This window comes from Bos indicus x Bos taurus, chromosome 12 (genome assembly GCF_003369695.1).
Source record: "Bos indicus x Bos taurus breed Angus x Brahman F1 hybrid chromosome 12, Bos_hybrid_MaternalHap_v2.0, whole genome shotgun sequence".
In the NCBI taxonomy this organism is placed as follows: Eukaryota; Metazoa; Chordata; class Mammalia; order Artiodactyla; family Bovidae; genus Bos; species Bos indicus x Bos taurus.
Window position 1 is genome coordinate 53,394,395 of NC_040087.1, and position 19,898 is coordinate 53,414,292.

A 19,898-nucleotide genomic window follows, 5' to 3' on the forward strand; every position below is an offset into this window, starting at 1 on the left:
ATTATTTAAAAGAACCACCCACTATTTCCACTCAACGACTGGTGCAGGAATTCGCTTGAAGTTCTCTTCAGAACCAGAAAACTTTGAAAGGTTAACTACCACTGAGTAGCAAGCCATAGCACTCTCTCCAGGAGGACATTTGTTTGCTTGTTTGTTTCTTAATGGATTGACAGTTAAAGGTATCTTAGAATAGTCTTATTATTCCTTGGGACAGTACACAGATTCACTTAATAGAGAGCAAGACATTTCTTGTTTTGCACAGTTTCCTACTATGTAAAATAGGAAACTCTGCAAAGCCTGTATTTTCATGATCTGTTTTATTAACATAATATTGTCTTCTCTTTATTTGGTAAAGATTTTACTTAATACAGAACAATCTCAGGTTCTTATTACATACATTGATCATCATTATATAATACAAATATATCTGTCTGCAACATTTCTGTTTGGGGCAGACTGATTAAAAAAACAGCCTTTGTAAATCTGTTTATTTGTTCATTCCTGGTTTTCCAACAATGAGATCTGGTTATATTTTTCTATAAAATAACATTAAAAAAAACAAATGCATTTTATTTAAAACTGATGACATTTCAAGTTAATAACAACAGAAACAAATCAATTTTGATGGAAGAGATCTATTTTTAAAAATACCTCTGCTTTTTTAAAAAAACATTAACAACTGTTTAAAATCACAGCTTTTAAAATGTACTCTTCTTTTTTTTGAACATCAAGCATTTTGTTTCACAGATTTGCCAGTGAAATTAAAAAGATTTGGCTAAAGTGGGATGACTTCAGAAGATATAAGCGTAGCTATTAAGACACTTGATACATTTGGCATCTGATCTAGTCCCAGGTCACCAATAGGGAATCTCTAATCCCTCTGGAGCAGTAGGTGGCACACTAAAGTTCCAAATGAACAGAGGCATTTGACACCATGGCTGGACAGATCAGTGGATGGTTTTTATTTATGTTAACCTCCAAAGAAAAGTTATTTAGTTACAACATCTTCTTAGAAACTTTTTTTTTTTTTAGGCTAGAACAATACATATAAACCTCCAAATGCCTCTGCCCCTGAATCCTGATTCAAATATTTTGAAGGTGCCTGGCTATTTATTACCTTCCACCACTCTGAAGTGAGGGCTGTGCTTGAAGAGATTCTGCAGTTAGAAGAGGGAAAAAAAAAAAAAAAAAAACTTTGATAAACACAGACAACTAATATAGAATTCATTTTATTCAAGAGCACCACTTTCACATGAGTTATCTGAAAGTGAATTCTGATTCAGCAGAAAAATACATCATTCTCATCCTTTCCCCTCTTTTCGCACCCGCCCCCCCAACTTAAACATCCTCCCCTTCCCTGTATTTTTGGTTGAGTTGAGTCTTATTTGTTGACCGGCTCTACTGGGACTTGGCCCAGTATAAACACAAAAATGCACCCAAATCATAAAACTGTTCTTCTTTCAGTTATGTTTTATTTGTAAGTGTACTGGGACATATCTCTCTGTTGTATTTTGGTGCACAAAAGTGGTTCTGATAAGGGAGGAGGGAAAGATAATAGAGCAAAGACATAACCAAGGAAAAAGCTCAGCAGACATCCATGGACAGGTAGATCAATCCGTGAGACATTTCAGGATTAACACTGGCAGTTTGTAACCACTGTGTGAGTGTGTGCGTTCAAGAAAATATTTACAGTAATCTTCCTTTTTTCCTTTTCCTCTAAATACAAGAATATGACAAGAATGTTGTGTTTTCGGTGAAAACAGGCAGTCGACTGTGAAATCACACTATCCACAAAACGGTCTATCAGAAAGCTAGCCCAGTTTAGTGCTCAGTTTCAAATGCATAGAATGTTTGCGCTGCAAACAATGATATACAACGTAATTAAATAAATAATGCCTAACCAGAGTGAGATCTAGTTGTGTTTCTTCCTGCACCTTTCAGATCATGCATGGTTTCAGTCTTGTTTCTTATCTGTTCTCAGTTTTTTAGTTCTTATTAAAGGATGGTAATAAACCATCTCCACCCAGTCAAGATCAAGGGTGTCTTGTGCACCAAGCAGGCATTTTACCTAACCACCTTCAATTGTTTTCTCTCTTTTTAATCCATCAGCAATTCATAAAGTACCTTGATTATTACTATGAAATACTATACATGATTTTCTATTTGGGAGACTGATAGTGCAAATTAAAGTTCTTGCTACCCAACATTTATCCCCAGCAATAAATTACTTTTGGATAGTAATAATAATGAAACAGTTGTTCTGCTTCCCCCCTCCCAACATGCAGACCCTTTTGAAAGAAATGGAGGGCTTTAAACCTGTCTTTCTCTCATCTGGGATTTAGCTGATTTTCTCACAGCCAAGTCCTGCTCCAAGTGAAAGCAGAAACTTCTCACTATTTCAATGATTTCATGTTCTCCAAAAGAGAAGGGGACCTAGAAGAGTAAGATGGGTCTTGATCTGTGGAGAAAACGGGTCAGAGTATCTCTCCTACTGTCTGCTACCCCATCAATCTATTTGAATCAATAGAGAGAAAAAAACAAACAGCAGTTTAAAATAAGCCACTTAGAAAAATAAATGAAAGGGCAAGCACGTTCTATGAGTGGAGGGAAAAGCTTATTTTGAAATGGTCTGTTTTCTAGATCTTAGCAATAAGAGCACATATGGAAAGAGAAAAACCTGGCTTCAATTGTTTTATTTTCCTAAATAAATATTTATTTCAGAGCCTCTAAAATCCTGCTTCTTAGTCAGCTCTCTCCCTAAAGACCCTCACCGACCAATCAGGCCACAGGAGTATATAGGCTGGGTCACTGGAAAACTTGGACTTCACCTAAACAAGCAGCCACTACCCCCACCCACCTCCTTCCTTTCAGCTGGCCTCCCACTTCCTTTCTGGCAATGGACAGCAGTCATCGGAGGAGTCTTATTGAAAAAGAAAAAATAAATCAAAGAGGGTTTGGATGGGGTGTAAGATTTAGAGAGAACATTAAACACAGAGACAGAACAACTAGCTTTGCTACCCAGAATTTCACCTTCGGGTTCGTTTGGTTTTTTTTGGTCTTTGACTCAGTTCATGTGCGTAAGGTTGGGGCGGTGGTGGTGCTCTTTTTTTCTCTTCCTTAGGGTTGGGGGGGGGGGGGGGATGGAATGAAGCTGCAGAATACGGCTCTCTGGAGTTACATTTCTAAAGTATTTTTTTCTTTGCTTTTGTTGTTTTGTTTTAGTTTGTCTTTATTTGTCTAGTTTTTGGTGGTTGGTAGGTTTTTTGTACATTGTTCCTTGGTCCCCAGGAGATTCTGGTAAGTGTCTCTGGTCAAAAACAGTCCATTTCCCTACCCTTCCCGTCTCCCCCCACCCTCACCCCAAGAACCATCCTGCTCCTCAAAACCCCTTCTCCAGTCTCCTCTTTCCTTCCCCCCACTCCTCCTCCCCCAAGTGCTCCCCCTTCACCTCCACCCTACTCTCCCGCATACACACTGGGCACCCAGTCCTTTAGGCTGGGGAGGGTAAGGACGGGGAGAGCAGAGGGGAGGTGGAGAAGGAGCGCTCGAGGAGGGACTCCTCAAATGCAAGCAGGATAACGGCCGCTCTAAATCCGGGGGAGGCGGGGGGGGGGGGGGGTGATGGTGGTAAGCAGGCTCGGGGAAGGCCCCCCTCCCGGCGAAATGCCCCCAGCTCTGCCCCGCCCGGTCCCTCCCATCTCCCCCCTCAGTAAGTGGCGGAGAATTTCATCCGCTTCTGCTTCTGTCTCTGGTTGCAAAACCACACCCGCACCACGTTCTTTTTGAGGTCCAGTTTCTCGGCGATGGCGGCGATCTTCTCGGACGAGGGCCGGGGCTGCACGGCGAAGTAGGCCTCAAGGGAGCGCTTCTCGGGCGCGGCGATGGAAGTCCGCTTGCGCTTCTTCTCGCCGCCGTTGAAGAGCTCGGGCTTGTTCATTTTCTCGCGCTGCGCGCCCTCGGCCTCCTCCAGCCACGCCTGCAGGATGGGCTTGAGCGCGATCATGTTGTTGTGCGAGAGCGTGAGAGACTCGAACCTGCAGATGGTGCTCTGGCTGAGTGAGCCCACGCCGGGGATCTTGAGGTTGGCCAACGCCGAGCCCACGTCGGCCTGCGTCACGCCCAGCTTGATACGCCGCTGCTTGAAGCGCTCGGCGAACGCCTCGAGCTCGCGCGGGTCCGTGTCCGAGTCGCAGATGGACGCCAGGCCCGCCGCGCCCACCACGGCAGCCGCCGCCGACGCCGCCGCCACCTGCCCGGCCGCTGCAGCCGCCGCCGCCGCCGCCGCGCCGTGGTGGGCCGCCGCCGCCACCAGCCCCGGGTGCGGCAGCCCCGACGGCATGTTCATGGCGGCCGCCGCCGCCGGGTGCGACAGGTGGCCCAGGCCGTGCATGTGCGGGTGCGGGTGCGCCGAGCCGCCCAGCAGCCCGCCGCCCGGGCCCCCGCCGCCGCCCCCCGGGCCGCCGCCGCCGCCGCCCCCGGGGCCGCCACCGCCGCCTCCAGGGCCACCGCCGCCGCCGCCCCCCGGGCCGCCGCCCCCCGGGCCGTCGTGGGCGCCGCCGCCCGCCGCGCTGGCGCCGCCCGCGCCGGCCATGAGCGCGAGCGAGGGCGAGGAGATGTGATCCAGCAGGTCGCCGGGCTCGAGCGCCTGGTGGTGGTGGTGGTGGTGGTGGTGGTGCGCGAGCGGCACGGTGGACGTGGACGTACAGGGCACGCTGTTCATCGTGTGGTACGTGGCGTCCGGCTTGAACGGGTGGCTCTTGCCTTGGGACACGGCGATGTCCACAGCCGCCAGCGCCTCGGCCCGCGCCAGCAGCGTTTCGTCTAGGCTGGCGAAGAGGTTGCTCTGCAGCTGCAGGCGACACAAACCAAACCAAAAAAAACAAAACAAAACACACACACACACACAAAACAAACCAAAAAAAAAAAAGCAAAAACACGAAACAAAACCACACAAGCCAGAAAGCACAGCGAGCCAAAGGCAACACACAAAGCAACCAAAATAATAACAACGGGAGTGGGGATAGTGGAGACCGGGAAAGACAGAATAGGGACACATTGGGGACGAGATAGGGGGTCAGATGAGAAGGGACAGGAGTGTGAGGAGAGGGGGGCAGATGCAGAGGAGAGAGGGACATGGGGACACATTCCGGGGACGGGCGTGAAAGACGAAAAAGGAGGGGGAAAGAAGAAGAAATGAAGATGTAACTCGCAGCCGGGGACCCGTGTCACGCACCCGAACACGAACAGAGACCGCCTTTCCAAGGCATGAAATCAACAGAGAAAGTGGAGGGAAGTCGAGAGACCTGGCCCCAGCGCTCCCCACTCCGATCGCCGGCGCCCGACACGGAGGCGGAGGCGACGGGAACCCGACATTAAGCGCCACGGTACAAAGCCTGCCTCGCAGCGGGATTCTTCTAAAAATCCCCGCCCGCGCATCCCCGCACTGGGATCTGTGCACACATCAGCACCCGACATGCAGCGTCTCGGAGACGGGAAGGGGGCGGGCGCGCGGGCCGGGTCCGCGGGCTTGGGGCGCTTACCGGCGGCGTGGGCAGGCAGGCCCGCCGGATGGCCTCGGAGCTGGAGTGCAGCGACGGGTACTTGTGCTCAGGGAGCGTGGGGTGCATGGCAAAGTGAGGCTGCTTGCTGTTCATGGACATCATCTTGATGGCTTAGCATGTAAATCCACAAACACTCCGAAAGTCCGCGGGAAAGTGCGCACGCCGGCTCCCCCGGCCTCCCTTCGGAGGCTGCAGCCGCGGCGACTGGCGGCGCGGAGGCGGCGCAAGCGCCGGGGGCCGCTGATGCTTCTGCCGCCGCCGCTCTCGCCCTGCGCTCCTTTTGACCGCGCAGATCGCTGCGCGCCGGCCTCGCGATCCCACTTCTCCGCGAGCTCTAGCCCCGTGCGCCGACGGGATGCACTCCTCTTACACCTGAGCCCCAATTCTCGCGGCCGGTCCGGGGAGCTCTCGCGAGAGCTCGCGGGCCAGCCGCGCTGACAGGCATCAGCTGTCTCCGTCTGTCTGACGCGCGCTCTCCCTCTCGGCGGCGCCGTGCGTCTGCGCGCGCGCGCGCGCTCGCCGGGCCGCGACCGGCGCGTGGGAGCCTCTCTTATAGTGACCACCAGCTAGGACAGCGCAGGTGATGCACCTGTAGCTACCCGGACATGCGCACTGCACGCCTCACCTTTCCCATCGCGGGTCTGGAGAAGATCAAAAGGGCCAGCTATTGTCTGAGGGTAGGCACCTTTCAAGGCGGAGAAAGACGAGATGCTCGCTGGCCCCTAGGTGGTTTCCCTCCCTCCTCCACGCCCGGACCCAGATTGCTAGCCCTGAATATATGCGCATCACTCGGGAACACCTCCTCTCGGGGACGTCTAACAAGCTGTTATATAATGTATACAACTGAGCATTTGTATGTTAAATTATGCCCGCGCGTTCCTCTGTATACAGTATAAATAACACAGAAATGCAGAAGGTGCTGTCTTTTGCTGCAAGAACCTGTTTCTTTTCATGGTTTATAAATAGGTTCCTGGAGAATAATCGCGGTGACAGACATTTGTTTGAAGCAGTCAGCTGGTATTGATTTCCATATAATTTAATTTCCTCCGCACACTTCGTTGTTGTTGCGAATATAACTGTATCAGGCACCGACAGTGACAGCCACTTAGGAGCCACAAGGAGCGTGTGCTTTCTACCAGGCAACGGCTGTTGAAATGAAATTGTGCATTTCTCTTATTGTTTGTCTGCTGTAACCGTGTACAAACCCACATTTCAAACGAGCTCCGGGTGATCTGAGGCTTCTTGTAATCAAAAGGAAAAATAGTTTACAGGGTGTAGTTGGGATCCTTACCTCGCTTCAGCGTACACACACACACACTCACACACACACTTCATGTTGGAAACTCCAGGAAAAGGAAATTGCTTCAGAGAAAAGGGGATAAGGTATTGAAGAGAACTTTATTTTCCCTTACATCGTGTTGGATTGTTTGCCTCTTTCTCTATGCATCTATCTATAAATAGATGTATATACAAACACATTTTTTTTTCTTCAATAGGAGACAGAATCAAGCCAGTTTATAGAAAAGCATGACTAAAAAATTAATTCAAATAACTTTAAAAGAACCGGACTCAAGCTCTGTTCCAACCTTTAATTATTTTTATTTTATTATTGTGAAATCAAAATGTAAGAGGAATAAATCAATTAGCCAACCTGCTATATGGCCCTTATGTGGCAGACAGATCAAGGGGCTCCCGGGGAACCCAGTTCAGGTGCCCGAGTCCCCAGGGACTCAGCGCTTGCCCTGGGTGATAATAACAGCCCAGATGTTATCGCATCTGCGGCGAGAGAGCTGGATAGTGGCAAGGGGCTGCTTGTGGGAGGCAGAGATCGGATAGATAATCTTTCCAGTCTGTCTCACACCAAGGAGATCTGTATTTCCACCAAAGATTAGATTCATTTCTATAAGCCTAATTTGCATTCGCGTGGATCTCTTTGGATAAACGCGAGCGTGTTTAGCGGACCCATTCACTACTCACTACCCAAGAACAGCCCACAGGCGTCACCAGGGCTTTTTTCCTCTCTTTCTTTTCTTTTCCCTCTACCTTTCCCTCTCCCCAACCCCCTTGCAGCTCGAGAGGGGAGTAAGAAGGATGCTCTCTTGCTAGTGTGAGAAAGAACCTTGTTTTCATCCATTACGCGGTCCCCTGGGACTGCTAAATGCAACTTTATCTCTACGGGGAATGGACGGCGAGCAGGACATCGCTGGAGGGAGCGAGTGAGTCTACGGTAGTCGTCGCACCGGGTGTCCAGGTGCTTAACTTAATCCTTCCTGACACCTACGGCGGCGGTTCCCTGAGCTATCCTTCGGGGGTGGGGGCGGGAAGGTGGGGTGGAGGAAGGGCCTCGCAGAAGAGGAGCGCCTAGATCCTGTCTCCCCACCCCCCAACCCCCGCACCGCCCCCCCCCGCCCCCCGCCCAGGGAAACAGTGGCTTTTAGGGACCCCGAAGAGTGCAGGGGAAACAGAAATTCAAATAGCACTGGTTTGGGGCTACGTGACATGGATCCTGCGTTGGTGGAGGGGAGGGGCAGTGGTGGCACCTGAGTCCCCGAAGCCCATCTCAGTTTACCTTCCAACTCTTGAGAGGGTACCAACTAACCCACTAGTAAGTCCCTGGCCTGAGGGCAAGAGTTCACCATCTTGTTGAGACTCTGTTCCTAGTTCACTTGAGTGAACTGGCCCAGTTGGGGGTGGGGGGCAGATCTTTGCCCAGAGTATCTCACTTTTCTCCAGGGTTGGGTACAATTACCAACTCACTACCCACCCCTCCCAGTAACGGATTGGAAGCCCATTTAGAGCACATCTGTGTGTACCCTGGCACTTAGGAAAATACCCCATAGAACAATACATGTCTGTAAGAAGGAAGAGAAGGCAGATGGGAAGGGCCAGGAGCAAAAGGGAGTTCAGCAAGCCAGGGTCATGGGGGTGGGGGGCGGTGAGGAGGGGGGCCAAAGGGAAGATCACTGAAGGGGTCTCCTCTCTACCTAAAAAGGAATGCAGATTCGAACAGAAGGGCCTGTTGTCCTCAGGTAGAGCTGGATATCTTGATTCCAGACAGCTGTTTCTCTGAAATCATTTATTTCATCCCTCCCTCATTTACTTTCTACCCTACCTTCCTTCCTCAAATACTTGCTGAGTACCCATCTTGGCCAGGGCAAGACATTGGAGATTAAATGAAGTACAATATTCAGGTATCTGCCCTCTAGGCAGCCTATGAGAGTGGGGTAGCCACAGGTGAATGGAGTGTTTTTTGTGGTCCAGGGCAAGACCAAGGTGCAAAGACAGGGAGCTGGTGGGGGATGATGCTTGGGAGAATTAACCTGCCACTTCCCTGCCGGGCCTCAGTTCCAGGCTAGAGAGTGGGAGATGGTGGTGGATCTGCAGGCAGTTCCTTGGATCTTATCAAGCTTTTCCCTACTTTCCCCAGGGCAGTGAAAAGAAAGGGTGGCCAACTGGGGCTCAGTCCATCCACGTCACTGCTTTGTTTTCCAGGTTTGGCGAGTGCAGTAACTGGATGGCCCGTGCCTGAACTAGTGATATCCACATGGGGTCAGAGCCCTGGCATAGAATTCTGGGCAGGGTTTTTTTTTTTTTCCTGTTTAATGACCAGCACAGATTCCCTCCTCCCCCATCTCATAGCTTTGCATTTTATCAAGAGGGAGGTAATGAATGCACAGCTATTGATTTCCAAGGAATTTCTGCCCCCAGGGACAGGGAGTCTATCATCTGGATCAGAGACACATTTCTTTCCCTCATTAATTAATTTTCTCCTCCTTCTTTGGCAGGCCCCACTTCACGTTTCCTTTGGCAGCGCCTCTTTCTCCAGCTCAGGGAGCAGACGTTGGTAGGTGGGAGTGAAGACCGGCGGGAGAGAAGCAGCGCAACGGGCCGGGGGGTGAATGCCCCCCGCCTTTGACCACCCCCTCCCCACACACTCCACAGCTGCCACCCGCGAGGCAGCCTTTCTCTCTCCAGAGGAGCGCGGGGACAATCTGCCCCTACCTCCCCCCACCTCCCCCCCCGCCCCCCGCCCCGGGGTTAAACCCGATTTATTAATCCACGTCCAGGGACGGGGATGGGGGTGGGGGCGGTCCTGAGGGATGTCCACTGGAGTGGAGATTGTGTGTGTACAAGGGGAGGAGGTCGGACCCCACGTTCTTGCCCAAACCCGGGGAGCTGGGCCAACCTGCAAGCCCGGGCGCCCCCAGAGGGAGCTCTGCTCCTCGCAGATCAGGGGCGCCCCGTTTCCGCTGGGCTCCTGCCCAGAAACTCGGCCCATTCACCGCGCAGCCAGCGCCCTGCGCGGGGGGAAGTCGCCAGAACCCGGAGTTGGCCGGCTTCCGAGGCCTCACTGGCTTGTCTTCAGCGATGAGGCTGAACTGGTCAGCAGGGAAGTGGCAGGCCTAGAACTGGGGGGTCGGGATCGGTCCTTGGAGGAGGGAATGCACTTGGGCCTCAGACCCCCTCCCCCTCCGACACCGTCTGTTCGAAGGGTGGGACAGAGGAGGGACTCTTGCCGGACTTTTGCTTCCCCTCCGGGCGGCGGTGCGAGCGCCAAGCCTGGGCTGCTCTGACCCAGGGCCTCTCTACCCCTCGCGCATCCCGGCCCAGCCTTCTGGCCCGCCCGGCCCGCTCTGCCAGCCAGGCGGTCCTGGGTGGTTGCCCAGTCCTGTGCCACCCCCGAGGCCCAGCCCAGCTCAAGGCGCAAGTCCATAGCCAGGCTCTCGTTGCGAGAGCATGTAGATTTCCCGAAGGCCTCTTCCTTCCTTTTCTACCTCCTCTCCCACCTGCACCCAGGCCGCTTGTCTCGCTCGGTCCCAAAAGGCCGTGGGTGAGTTATTGAGGCCGGTGATGATCAACTCCTGTAAAGCTCCGGGCTAGGACCCGCGGCGGAGGTTCTCGAGGAAGCCGATGGATAACCCACTGCTTTCATTCCTCTGGCCGTTTAATTCAAAGGCAACGTCCGTTGGGAACATTGCGACCACCCCACTCTCTTGATACACTTGCGACCTGGGTGATGAGGCAGTAAAGTTCACTGCTGGTCATTATTACTCTTAGCCGTTACATTTGTAGATATCCATGTATATATACCTCCACCCTAACCCCTCGGTGGACTTAAACCCACCTACCTTGTGAAAGCCCTAAGGATGATGCATGACCGCGTCTCCGTCCTGACAGGGGCCGGCCTTCCCCTCCCGCTAGTTGCCAGAACCAGTTTCGCTCTCCGAGTGACAAGGGTGGGACCACTAAGCTTGGTCACAGGGCCCCTGGGGTTTAGGTCCCAAGGGAAGCAGACCTCCCCCGCCCCGGCCCCTTCCGAAAAGGGAGATCGCGCTGGTCAGAGAAGGGGCTTCGAGGTCTCCTGGTTAAGAACAGCAACGAACCCATCAGCTCTACAGTAGACACCCGCTTCCCTGACCCCACGCGACGAGATGGAAGTTGTGTCGCCTTCCTGTCCCCGGAGAGCCGCCGGCGCAGCGCTCCTACCCGAACGCGCGCTCGCGCGAGCTAAACAAAACCGGAGGACCCCAGCCCCCGGCGAGTGCAGTTCCGGGGACGGAGAGACGAGCGCCCATCGCACTCCGCAGGCTCGGCTCTGATTGCAGGAGCGGGATTCCCAGGAGGGTCCCAACGCCGCGGAGCAGAGCGCTAAGCCGAGTGCGCACGCCGAGGTGCGGAGCTGGGTCCTGCCGCCCGGCTCCAACTCTCGCCCGCGCCGTCGTCAGCCGCCCCTCCTCCCGGCTGCCTGCACAAATCAAAGCCCCTTGCGAGGGACTGGGAAATAGTTGCCTTGTCATGTAACACATTGCCCTGATTTATTATAAAATTTTAACGAAATCATGCATATTTTAACAGTCTTTAATCACTGCATGAAAATTTAATTCATGGACTGTAGCGCGTTTAAATAAATGAAGTGTTAATTCATTAGGATTAATTAATTTGTTAAAGGATTGTGTGCAAGGTTAAGGTGGAAAGAAAACTCTTTGTTGGTTTCGCGTCTTAATCGCCAGGTTTCGCGAGTAGTAATAAAATGAAAGGAATCCTCAGCGCGTGTCCCTTCTTTGGGTGGATCCTGAACGGGAGCCTCTGAGAGCGCCCTCAAGAGCGCGGGAAACTCGAGCTGGAGGGGCGCGGGCAGGTCTGTAGTCCCGAGAACCTGGGGGAGGTGGGGGAGCGTCACTGGCTTCGAGAATCCGGGAAGGAGGGGTTCGCCGGAACCAGAGGAAAGAAAGCGGGATCGCAGCCCAGACAGACGGGCCAGACCTCACCTCCCCACCCCCAGCACAAAGATGACCCGGTGAGTGAAGCGAGGTCGCGCCTTGCGGCCCTCGGAGCGCCAAGCCTCGGCTTAATGGACAGATGATGGCCCAGCCCTGCCACCTCCTGAGCCTTCCAGTGCCCAGGGAGTCACAGTCTCGCCGGCAGGCCGCCGGTTCTGGCGGCGAGGGCGAGCCTGGAGTCCCAGGGGACGCGCAGAGGAGGCGGACCAAAGCCAAACTTGACAGCGCAGGCTGAAGCAATCGGGAAGCCTTTGTCCATCAGGAGCCCTATTAGGGTTTCTTCAGCACCTCTTTTGAGACGTCTGAGAAATAGGCGCCCACTTGCAGGATAGTGGATACACACGCAGAAGTAGATGTTCTCTTCTGCATCAAACTCTCATCCATCCTTAAAAGACCCAATACAAACAGCACTTCGGAAGCCACCAGGTTTCCTCTCTGCTCCAGGCTATCCCCGGCGCAGACACTTTTGTACTCACCAATGTTATATAAGAATTAGAGTGAGCCAGACCTAGGTTCTCTTTGGTATATTCCTATGTGAAATCCTTTCCTTGGGGTATTGGATCTTTACATCCTCAAATTATGTGTCACACTAGGCGCACACTTCTACACATTTGGGTAATCCAACTAACATTAGAGAGGATCTACTTCCTGTTACGGAGAAGGCAATGGCAACCCACTCCAGTACTCTTGCCTGGAAAATCCCATGGATGGAGGGGCCTGGTAGGCTGCAGTCCATGGGGTCGCTAGGAGTCGGATATGACTGAGCGACTTCACTTTCACTTTTCACTTTCGTGCATTGGAGAAGGAAATGGCAACCCACTCCAGTGTTCTTGCCTGGAGAATCCCAGGGACGGGGAGCCTGGTGAGCTGCCGTCTGTGGGGTCCCACAGAGTCGGATACAACTCAAGCGACTTAGCAGCAGCAGCAGCAACTCCCTGTTAAGACAAAGCAGACCTAGGAATGTACTTAGTTTCAAGAAGTGGAGCTTCAAAGGCATTCTAGACTGCCTCTGTCATAGCAGACTGATCAACCAAGCCTAAGCTTCAGATGGGTTCTTAAAAGAAAACTGCAACTTAATAGATGCTTCCTCTCTGAGTGGGGTTCCGAGAATTAGGCAATAAATGTTCACTATGCACTCTGACATCATTGCTTAAAAGGTTTTCTCTCTGCCAAGTATTATTAAAAGGATCGGGTTACATCATGATAGGCAAAGACTGTGGTAGGACTCCCTAGAATAGGAACAGAGACCTTCTTATGAGGCCTCAGGAAACCCTTCTAATCTAAAAGGCCAAACTCCATGAAATAAAACTGTTCTCTACTTACGTCATTCACAGGTACAAAAATGAGGGGGGAAAATTCTAGTGCATGAATTACACTTTGAATAATTGAATACCATTCAAGTATATAGAAAAAAGTTCCTGAAACAGCTTAAGAATCAAGACCAAATTTCTTCCCTTGTTCAGCGGTACCATTAGAGGTTTCAAACCAGTGTAAATATGAGTTTATAAGAACACACAGCAGATTTGATATTAAGGGGCTATATATCTTAATGTCTGCCATTTTAGGTCTCAGTTGATCCATTAAAACAGGAAAAAGACATATAATTTTGGATGGGATGGAGATTTTAAAAATTAAAAGATAAACACTAAAGGTCATGTCAAAAAAATACCTAGCATCTTGCCACATTTGCTTAGCCATAGCATTTTAAAGAGATGAGCAGTCAAAAGGTACTGTTTTTATAAGGACATGAAGTGATGTGTCTTTTCCCTTTACCACTTGCACATCTTTTTCAAACATAGCCTTAGTGCTATTTTGAAATTCATCTAAATGTCAGAGTTAATGTGAATCTTTATAAACTTAAAAGTGGCACACACACAATCCCCATCACTGAGCTTCCATTTAGGAGCAGCCTTAGATCCAGGGCACAGGCAGGAATTAAATGCTACTTGAAAAGAAACATGCTAATACTTCCAAAATACTACTTTAAAAAGAATCCTTGGAAATTTCAAATCCACTCATCCTTTGGCCTGCAAATGTGAGCTCCCGTGCATCTGATGCTTGAGGGATGAAGACTATAAGCTCTGGAGTCTGAGGCCCAGCTCCAGGACAGGGTTCTAAGCCCATTCTAGCTGTGTGATCACTAATTCTCAATTCACTTATTGGTAAACTGGAGAAAATTCTTGGCTCACAGAGTTTGAAAAGATTACAGAAGACAGAGGCTAGCAGAGTACTTGGTATCAGTAAAAGGTAGGTTTTGTTTGTTTTGAGTGTGTATATACAATAGGTATATTTTAAAATGGGACTGGGCCTCCCTGGCGGCTCAGTGGTACAGAATCCGTCTGTCAACGCAGGAGGCTCGGGTTCAATCTGTGGGTCAGGAAGTTCCCTTGGAGAAGAAATGGCAACCCACTCCCGTATTCTTGCCTGAAAAATCCCATGGACAGAGGAGCCTGGTGGGCTACAGTCCATGGGGTTGTAAAAGAGTTGGACGTGACTGAGTGACTAAACAACAAAATGAGACTACCATATCTGTCATGACATTTGAAATTATGGTAAAGAGGTTAGGAGTACAAAAGTGTCATTAAAATCAAATCCTTCCAATTATTTCCTTTAATTGAGTAATGTCAGGTTATTTTAATATGATACTTGAGATAGTGTTTTGGAGAGGATGAAGCAGTGTTTCTGAAGCAGCTGGGAAACACTCCAGCCCAAGAGAGACACCCTCACCCCCATTAGGCATTAGTCAATTAGGCTACACACTCTGCATTTCCATGACACAGTGTCAGTTTGTATTAAAAACTAACACACTCATGGTGAAAAATAAAAAAATTACAGACAGAATTAGACTGAGGTTTACCCCCAAGTTTACTCTATTCAGAAAGATTTTAGATTTCTACATTTAATATAATTTCAAATGCATATCCACATTGTCAAAGATATTTAAATGGCAGTATCTATGAAAGTTTATCCATTAACGTGAAGATTATCAGAAAGACAAAGTCATGCACAAATACTTATTAGAAAAAATATGATAGAACAAAAATTATACTTTACAGTAAGCCTTTTGTGTGTGGGGGGAGGGGCGGTTCTTATTACTTCTAAAAGCAAAGGTCATGATTTTCCAACTCATAAAAATGATTTTTTTATACTTCTATGGTTTCATTGAATCCTGAGTCAATTATAACAAAGGTCAGCAAATTTCTCTGTAAAAGGCCAAATAGTAAATATTTTAGGCTTTGTGGGCCATAAGGTCTCTGCTGCAACTATTCAGCTCTGCTCTACCAGTGCTAAAGCAGTCCTATCAGATAAAATGTAAAACGTGTAGCTGTGTTCTAACAAGACTTTGTCTAGAAATATTGAGATTTAAACCTCATATCATTTTCCTGTGTTATGAAATATTCTTTGGATTTTTTTTATTTCCAAAGTTCTTTTATTAAAAAAAAAAACATTAAAAATGTATAAAACATTTTTGGTTCACAGGCCTTTCACAAAAACAGGCACAGGCCAGAACTGGGACCACTGGCCACAGTTTGCCAACCCCTGTATAATAAGAGCAATACAATAAAAAATGCTAAGTTGTACTGGTCTTTGTAGGCTAATTCAACATGGGACAACATCAAGGATTACAGTGTTTATGACATCCTTTATTCAGTTCACATAGAAAAGCATGCAGTATTAATGTAAAACAGTACAGTATTAATGTAAAATGTTCAGTGCACATTAGATAAACAAGTCATTAACATACAAACCATTTTTAAAGGCCTATCCGGGCATACCAAACATGTTTAGAATATACCTTTTAAGAACCTAAATTAAAAATTGTGCTTAGCTCACCTATTCTCACACTCCTCTCAACACTCTTCATGAAAAACCATCTTTTTTCTGTCCTACATAAAAGATAATCTTTTAGCCAACTGCAACTTCTTTTTCTTAAGTAAGTAAAACAGTGCAAGCAAGACTGCTACCATGCATACAGAGTTTCCATAAAGAACAGTAACATGCAAACAAGAACTTTACCACGCCAAAGAAAGCTCCCCTGGGACATAAGTGGATCAAGAACTTGGCAATGAGTGCTTTTGCACCTGTGTATCTGAAATAATGAAAAGCTACCATGTTTAATCTTCTCCAAACCCAACTGTTCCCTAACTTCTTGCTAAAGTAGGCAAATTTCTGACTTTCAACACACACAAAAAGATAAAAGAATGAAAGCTACCAGACATAAAACAAAATGCATTCTCTCTTACTAGCAACACATTTTCACAAAAACTGGACAAAACACATTGTTAAAAATGCAAACATTTATGTAAAACCTAAAAAAAAAAAAAAGCCAGTGAGTACTGGACTAAGGTTTGAGTGCTGTTTCTCCATCGTGGCCTTGAACAGGGGTGCCATCTCCTTCTCCGTGAATAAAAGTTAGACTATCACTAAACATAAATAAAAAGGGGCAGGAAAAATAATTTCCACCCTAGGAAGCTTTAAAGAAAACTGTCTTATGAACAGTATTTAGACTGCACCAAAGCTTTTATTTAAGAAATCCAAATTCTGAAGATAACTGAGGCTTACTAATAGGTCATTGTATCCGAATAGATGAATCAAGATTCAAGAAAACAAAATATACCCAAACCAGACACAAAAGGAACCCTCTCCCTAACTTTTCTGGTCAAAAAGATCCCTAAATGAAAATGAAAGACTAAACTCTTCAAAATGAACAAAAGTATCCAGGGTACAGGCTAATCCACCATTCTGACTTGACACCTGACTAAAGATTATCAATTCAAAATTGTACAGAGCTTTTATGAGGGGGAAAAAAAGTAACTTTAAAACCTTATATTCCTCTCAGGACAAAAACATAAATGACATTGTCAACTTTTAGTTGCTTTTGATGGGCTGGCATTGGAAAGGCTGCTCTGGATTTTTCTTTTTGCTGATTGATTCACATTTTTATTCCTTTTTTCAGGCACAAAAGAAGTAGACCAAGGAGATTGAAGGTGGGTATGAAGACCAGGCATCTCTGAGGACATCTTAAACAAAGATGACCCAAACCTCTGATCTTCAAATAGCCGGTTTGTACTGCTTAACAAAACACCCTGGGAAAACTCAGTTTGAAACAAACAACTTGGTGGTTTGATTTCATTGGTTCCTGGGTTCGAACTGGAATGGAGTGAAAAATCTTCATTCATTTCTTGGTCAGATGGAGAGAGGAGAAAAAAAGAATTGGGTTTCCATTCATTTCCATTTTCCAACTGATCAGTAGTTAGAGAACCTTTAGAAAGGTTTGGTTTAGTTCTTTCTTCCAACTTATCTGTTTCCTCAAGGAATTCACTGCACTGAGATGACTTTGATAACCCATCCAAGTCCAGCGACTTAAAACCGTTATTACAGGGGCTCTTGCTGTTGTCTGACTCTGACATCATTGAATCCAGCTCCGAGATTTTGTCAAGGTAAGCTGCATCCATTGATGCTTCGCTGGATGTTCTTGTCCGATTCATTTCAAAAGAGCGGAGGGAATTCAACCTCTTGGATAAACACGAACCTGGTTTCTCACTCAATTTTGAAGAAATTTCTCCAACACAATTTGCTATTGTGTTCTCCTCTGAGTTTTCAAAGTCCAAGCTGGGGGCATAGCTTGTGGAACAACAATCCCAAAACCCTGTCTTCGGGGAAGTAAAACACTCTGATTTCTTTTCACTCTCACTTCTATCATCTTCTGAAGAATCTTTATTACACACATTTGGAGAATCACAGAACTCATCAAACATCAATTTTCTGAGATGGTTTGACTGCTTTTTAGAACCTCCTGCTTTGACTACAGAGCTCTCTCTATTATCTGGCGTATTGAGCTGAAGACAGCTAAGGGACAAAGGAGCACAGGAAGCTGGTAGATCGTAGAGTTCTTCATCTTTGTAGGGCATGCAGTCACTTGGCTTATTTCCCCATTCTCTTTCCAGATAGGTATCCATACTTGTATCTGTCACAGTGAGCATTGTTTCCACTCGCTTCTGATACAGGTCTTGGTTCTTAGAACAATTTGGTTCTGTTTTGCTGGTGCCTTCCTGCCTGACAGAACTGCTAGAAGGTTTTGCCAGGTGAGAACTCGAAGTGGCTGAGCCAAGCTGCTTTCTGGCACCATCACCTTGGTTCTTGGATGCCATATCCTCCTCGGTGCCTTTGCTCCCCTTGCCGTCTGTAGAAAGTGCTCTCTGACAAATGGCATTCATCGCTTCCTTCTCGTCACTTGAATTCTTCAGCTGTGTAATTTGAGACTCCAGTTCCTCTATATATTTATCGCTTCGTTCCAGCGCTTTCTTGAGACGATTGGTTTCACGTTCATACTGCTCTACTTTGGACTGCAGAGCAGCTACTGTAAACCTTCCAAACCTGCAAGGAATGGAAGGATAGTTAACTTTACAGTTTAAGCTTTCTTCTTTCTAAAGTTTAAGAATGCAAACTGTCCCCACCCATCCTAATTTCATGTAACAGTGACATTTCAGACTGCTCAATGAAGAGGATAAGAGCAAGGACAGATATAGTATCTTCAAAAGAGGGTTCCCCCATTGATGTAATTACAAGCATATGATAATAACAGGAAAGACCTAATAGGATACTTCTGTGGTCAAATCACGCTAGTGCTGACAGTGAGGCGGAAACTTGCTGATGATTTCCCTCCCCAAGTGCTGGCACTGTCAATTCAGCTCATATATGCATGAAGAGTTATACCCTAAAACAATGGCAAAGATTTATGATAACATTTGAACAGTGGTCCACATCTTGAAATATTTACATTCAATCATTTTCCTATCGTACAGCAGTGTTTTACAATACATTTCTTATACAATGTCACCTTGTCAAACATAAAATACCAATTTGAAATTCAGAAATCTTAGCAGTTCCAGCAGGGAGTGGTTTTAAATACTTATTTGGACCCTTTCAATTACATCTACCCTTGATCTGAAGTTTTCACTTGGCCTTTCTGAATACTGGGCTTTAACTCATTTCAGCTCTACTTATTTTTGGCATTTTACAACCGTGTGGGACATCAATCTCATTTCTTCTAACTTTGAGATACAAAGTCAGTGCTTGAGGTTCCAATGTAATACACAATAAACATTTTCAGATTTTCTGAAAAGTATAAGAAAAAGAACACAACAATAATTCACTCCTCTCACTTGGGATTATCTTGTGTTCACTATTTCCTTAAGAATGAGTACTGGGTTTGGCTCAGAAAGCAGTTTTTGAGTACCAAATGTATGGCTGGTGGTATATTTGGAGCTGATGATAAAATCATTGGTAGGACTGTCCAGCTCCAAGGGACATAAAATATCTACCATAAATTCTATCTGATCTGGCCACCAACCAAGGAAAATCCCATCTTTCAGGAAACTGCTTCATAGGAGTCAATAAACATAGGTTTTATATTCTAATCCCATGAAAAATAACTTCTCTCCACAAAAGCGTTTTAAAAGGCTTTTTATTAATCATTTTTTCCAACGACTTAAATAGAGATACATCTTAAAGAATTCAGGGATTGTCTGTTTGGAGCAAGGTACTTGAGAAGGTGATTTTTAAAACTTGTTTTAATCTATGGGTTTATATTTTTCTTTCTTTTTTCCCTAATTACAAAAATAATTAAAATTAATACAATGTACTAAGTATTAAAAAAAAAAAAAAGGAGAGGGAGTCAACAGTAACTGAGCGACTTCACTTTCACTTTTCACTTTCCTGCATTGGAGAAGGAAATGGCAACCCACTCCAGTGTTCTTGCCTGGAGAATCCCAGGGACAGGGGAGCCTGGTGGGCTGCCGTGTATGGGGTCGCACAGAGTCGGACACGACTGAAGTGACTTAGCAGCAGCAGCAGCAGTACCTCTTTGAGTCAACCACTGTATGTTCTATGACTCCCACTCAGCACCCATCAACTCCTCCTAAACTAAAGCCCAATTCATTCCCCAATTCTCCCCTAACATGATTCCTGCTCTTATACTAAGGGATAAGAATAAGGGCAAAGGTAAATATAGACTCATAAAATCTCAGGATTAGAAAGGGCCTTAAAAGACAGG

The 19,898-nt window shown here is 47.4% G+C and overlaps 2 protein-coding genes across 2 annotated transcripts in view; both read right to left on the reverse strand.

Annotated features, from left to right (window-relative positions):
• Nucleotides 1-1,455: 1,455 nt before the first annotated feature.
• Nucleotides 1,456-5,944, reverse strand: POU4F1 (POU class 4 homeobox 1). The gene is made up of 2 exons (XM_027557759.1): nucleotides 5,541-5,944; nucleotides 1,456-4,849 (listed from the first exon to the last, which is right to left on the reverse strand). The coding sequence occupies exons 1-2, from the start codon at nucleotides 5,661-5,663 to the stop codon at nucleotides 3,707-3,709; spliced, it is 1,266 nt and encodes a 421-aa protein (XP_027413560.1). The 5' UTR covers nucleotides 5,664-5,944; the 3' UTR covers nucleotides 1,456-3,706.
• A 9,521-nt stretch (nucleotides 5,945-15,465) lies between these two features.
• RNF219 (ring finger protein 219) overlaps nucleotides 15,466-19,898 on the reverse strand; it is a 44,947-nt gene continuing 40,514 nt past the window's right edge. Inside the window, exon 6 of the mRNA XM_027557760.1 lies at nucleotides 15,466-18,220. Coding sequence (XP_027413561.1) covers nucleotides 16,705-18,220 — 1,516 coding nt within the window. The 3' untranslated portion in view covers nucleotides 15,466-16,704. The remainder of the gene's footprint in view (nucleotides 18,221-19,898) is intronic.

Coding starts and splice junctions, on each gene's coding strand:
- POU4F1 (XM_027557759.1), bottom strand. CDS start 5,663: ATGATGTCCATGAACAGCAAGCAGCCTCACTTTGCCATGCACCCCACG. Junction 4,850..5,540: donor CCTGCCTGCCCACGCCGCCG/GTAAGCGCCCCA, acceptor TGTCGCCTGCAG/CTGCAGAGCAACCTCTTCGC.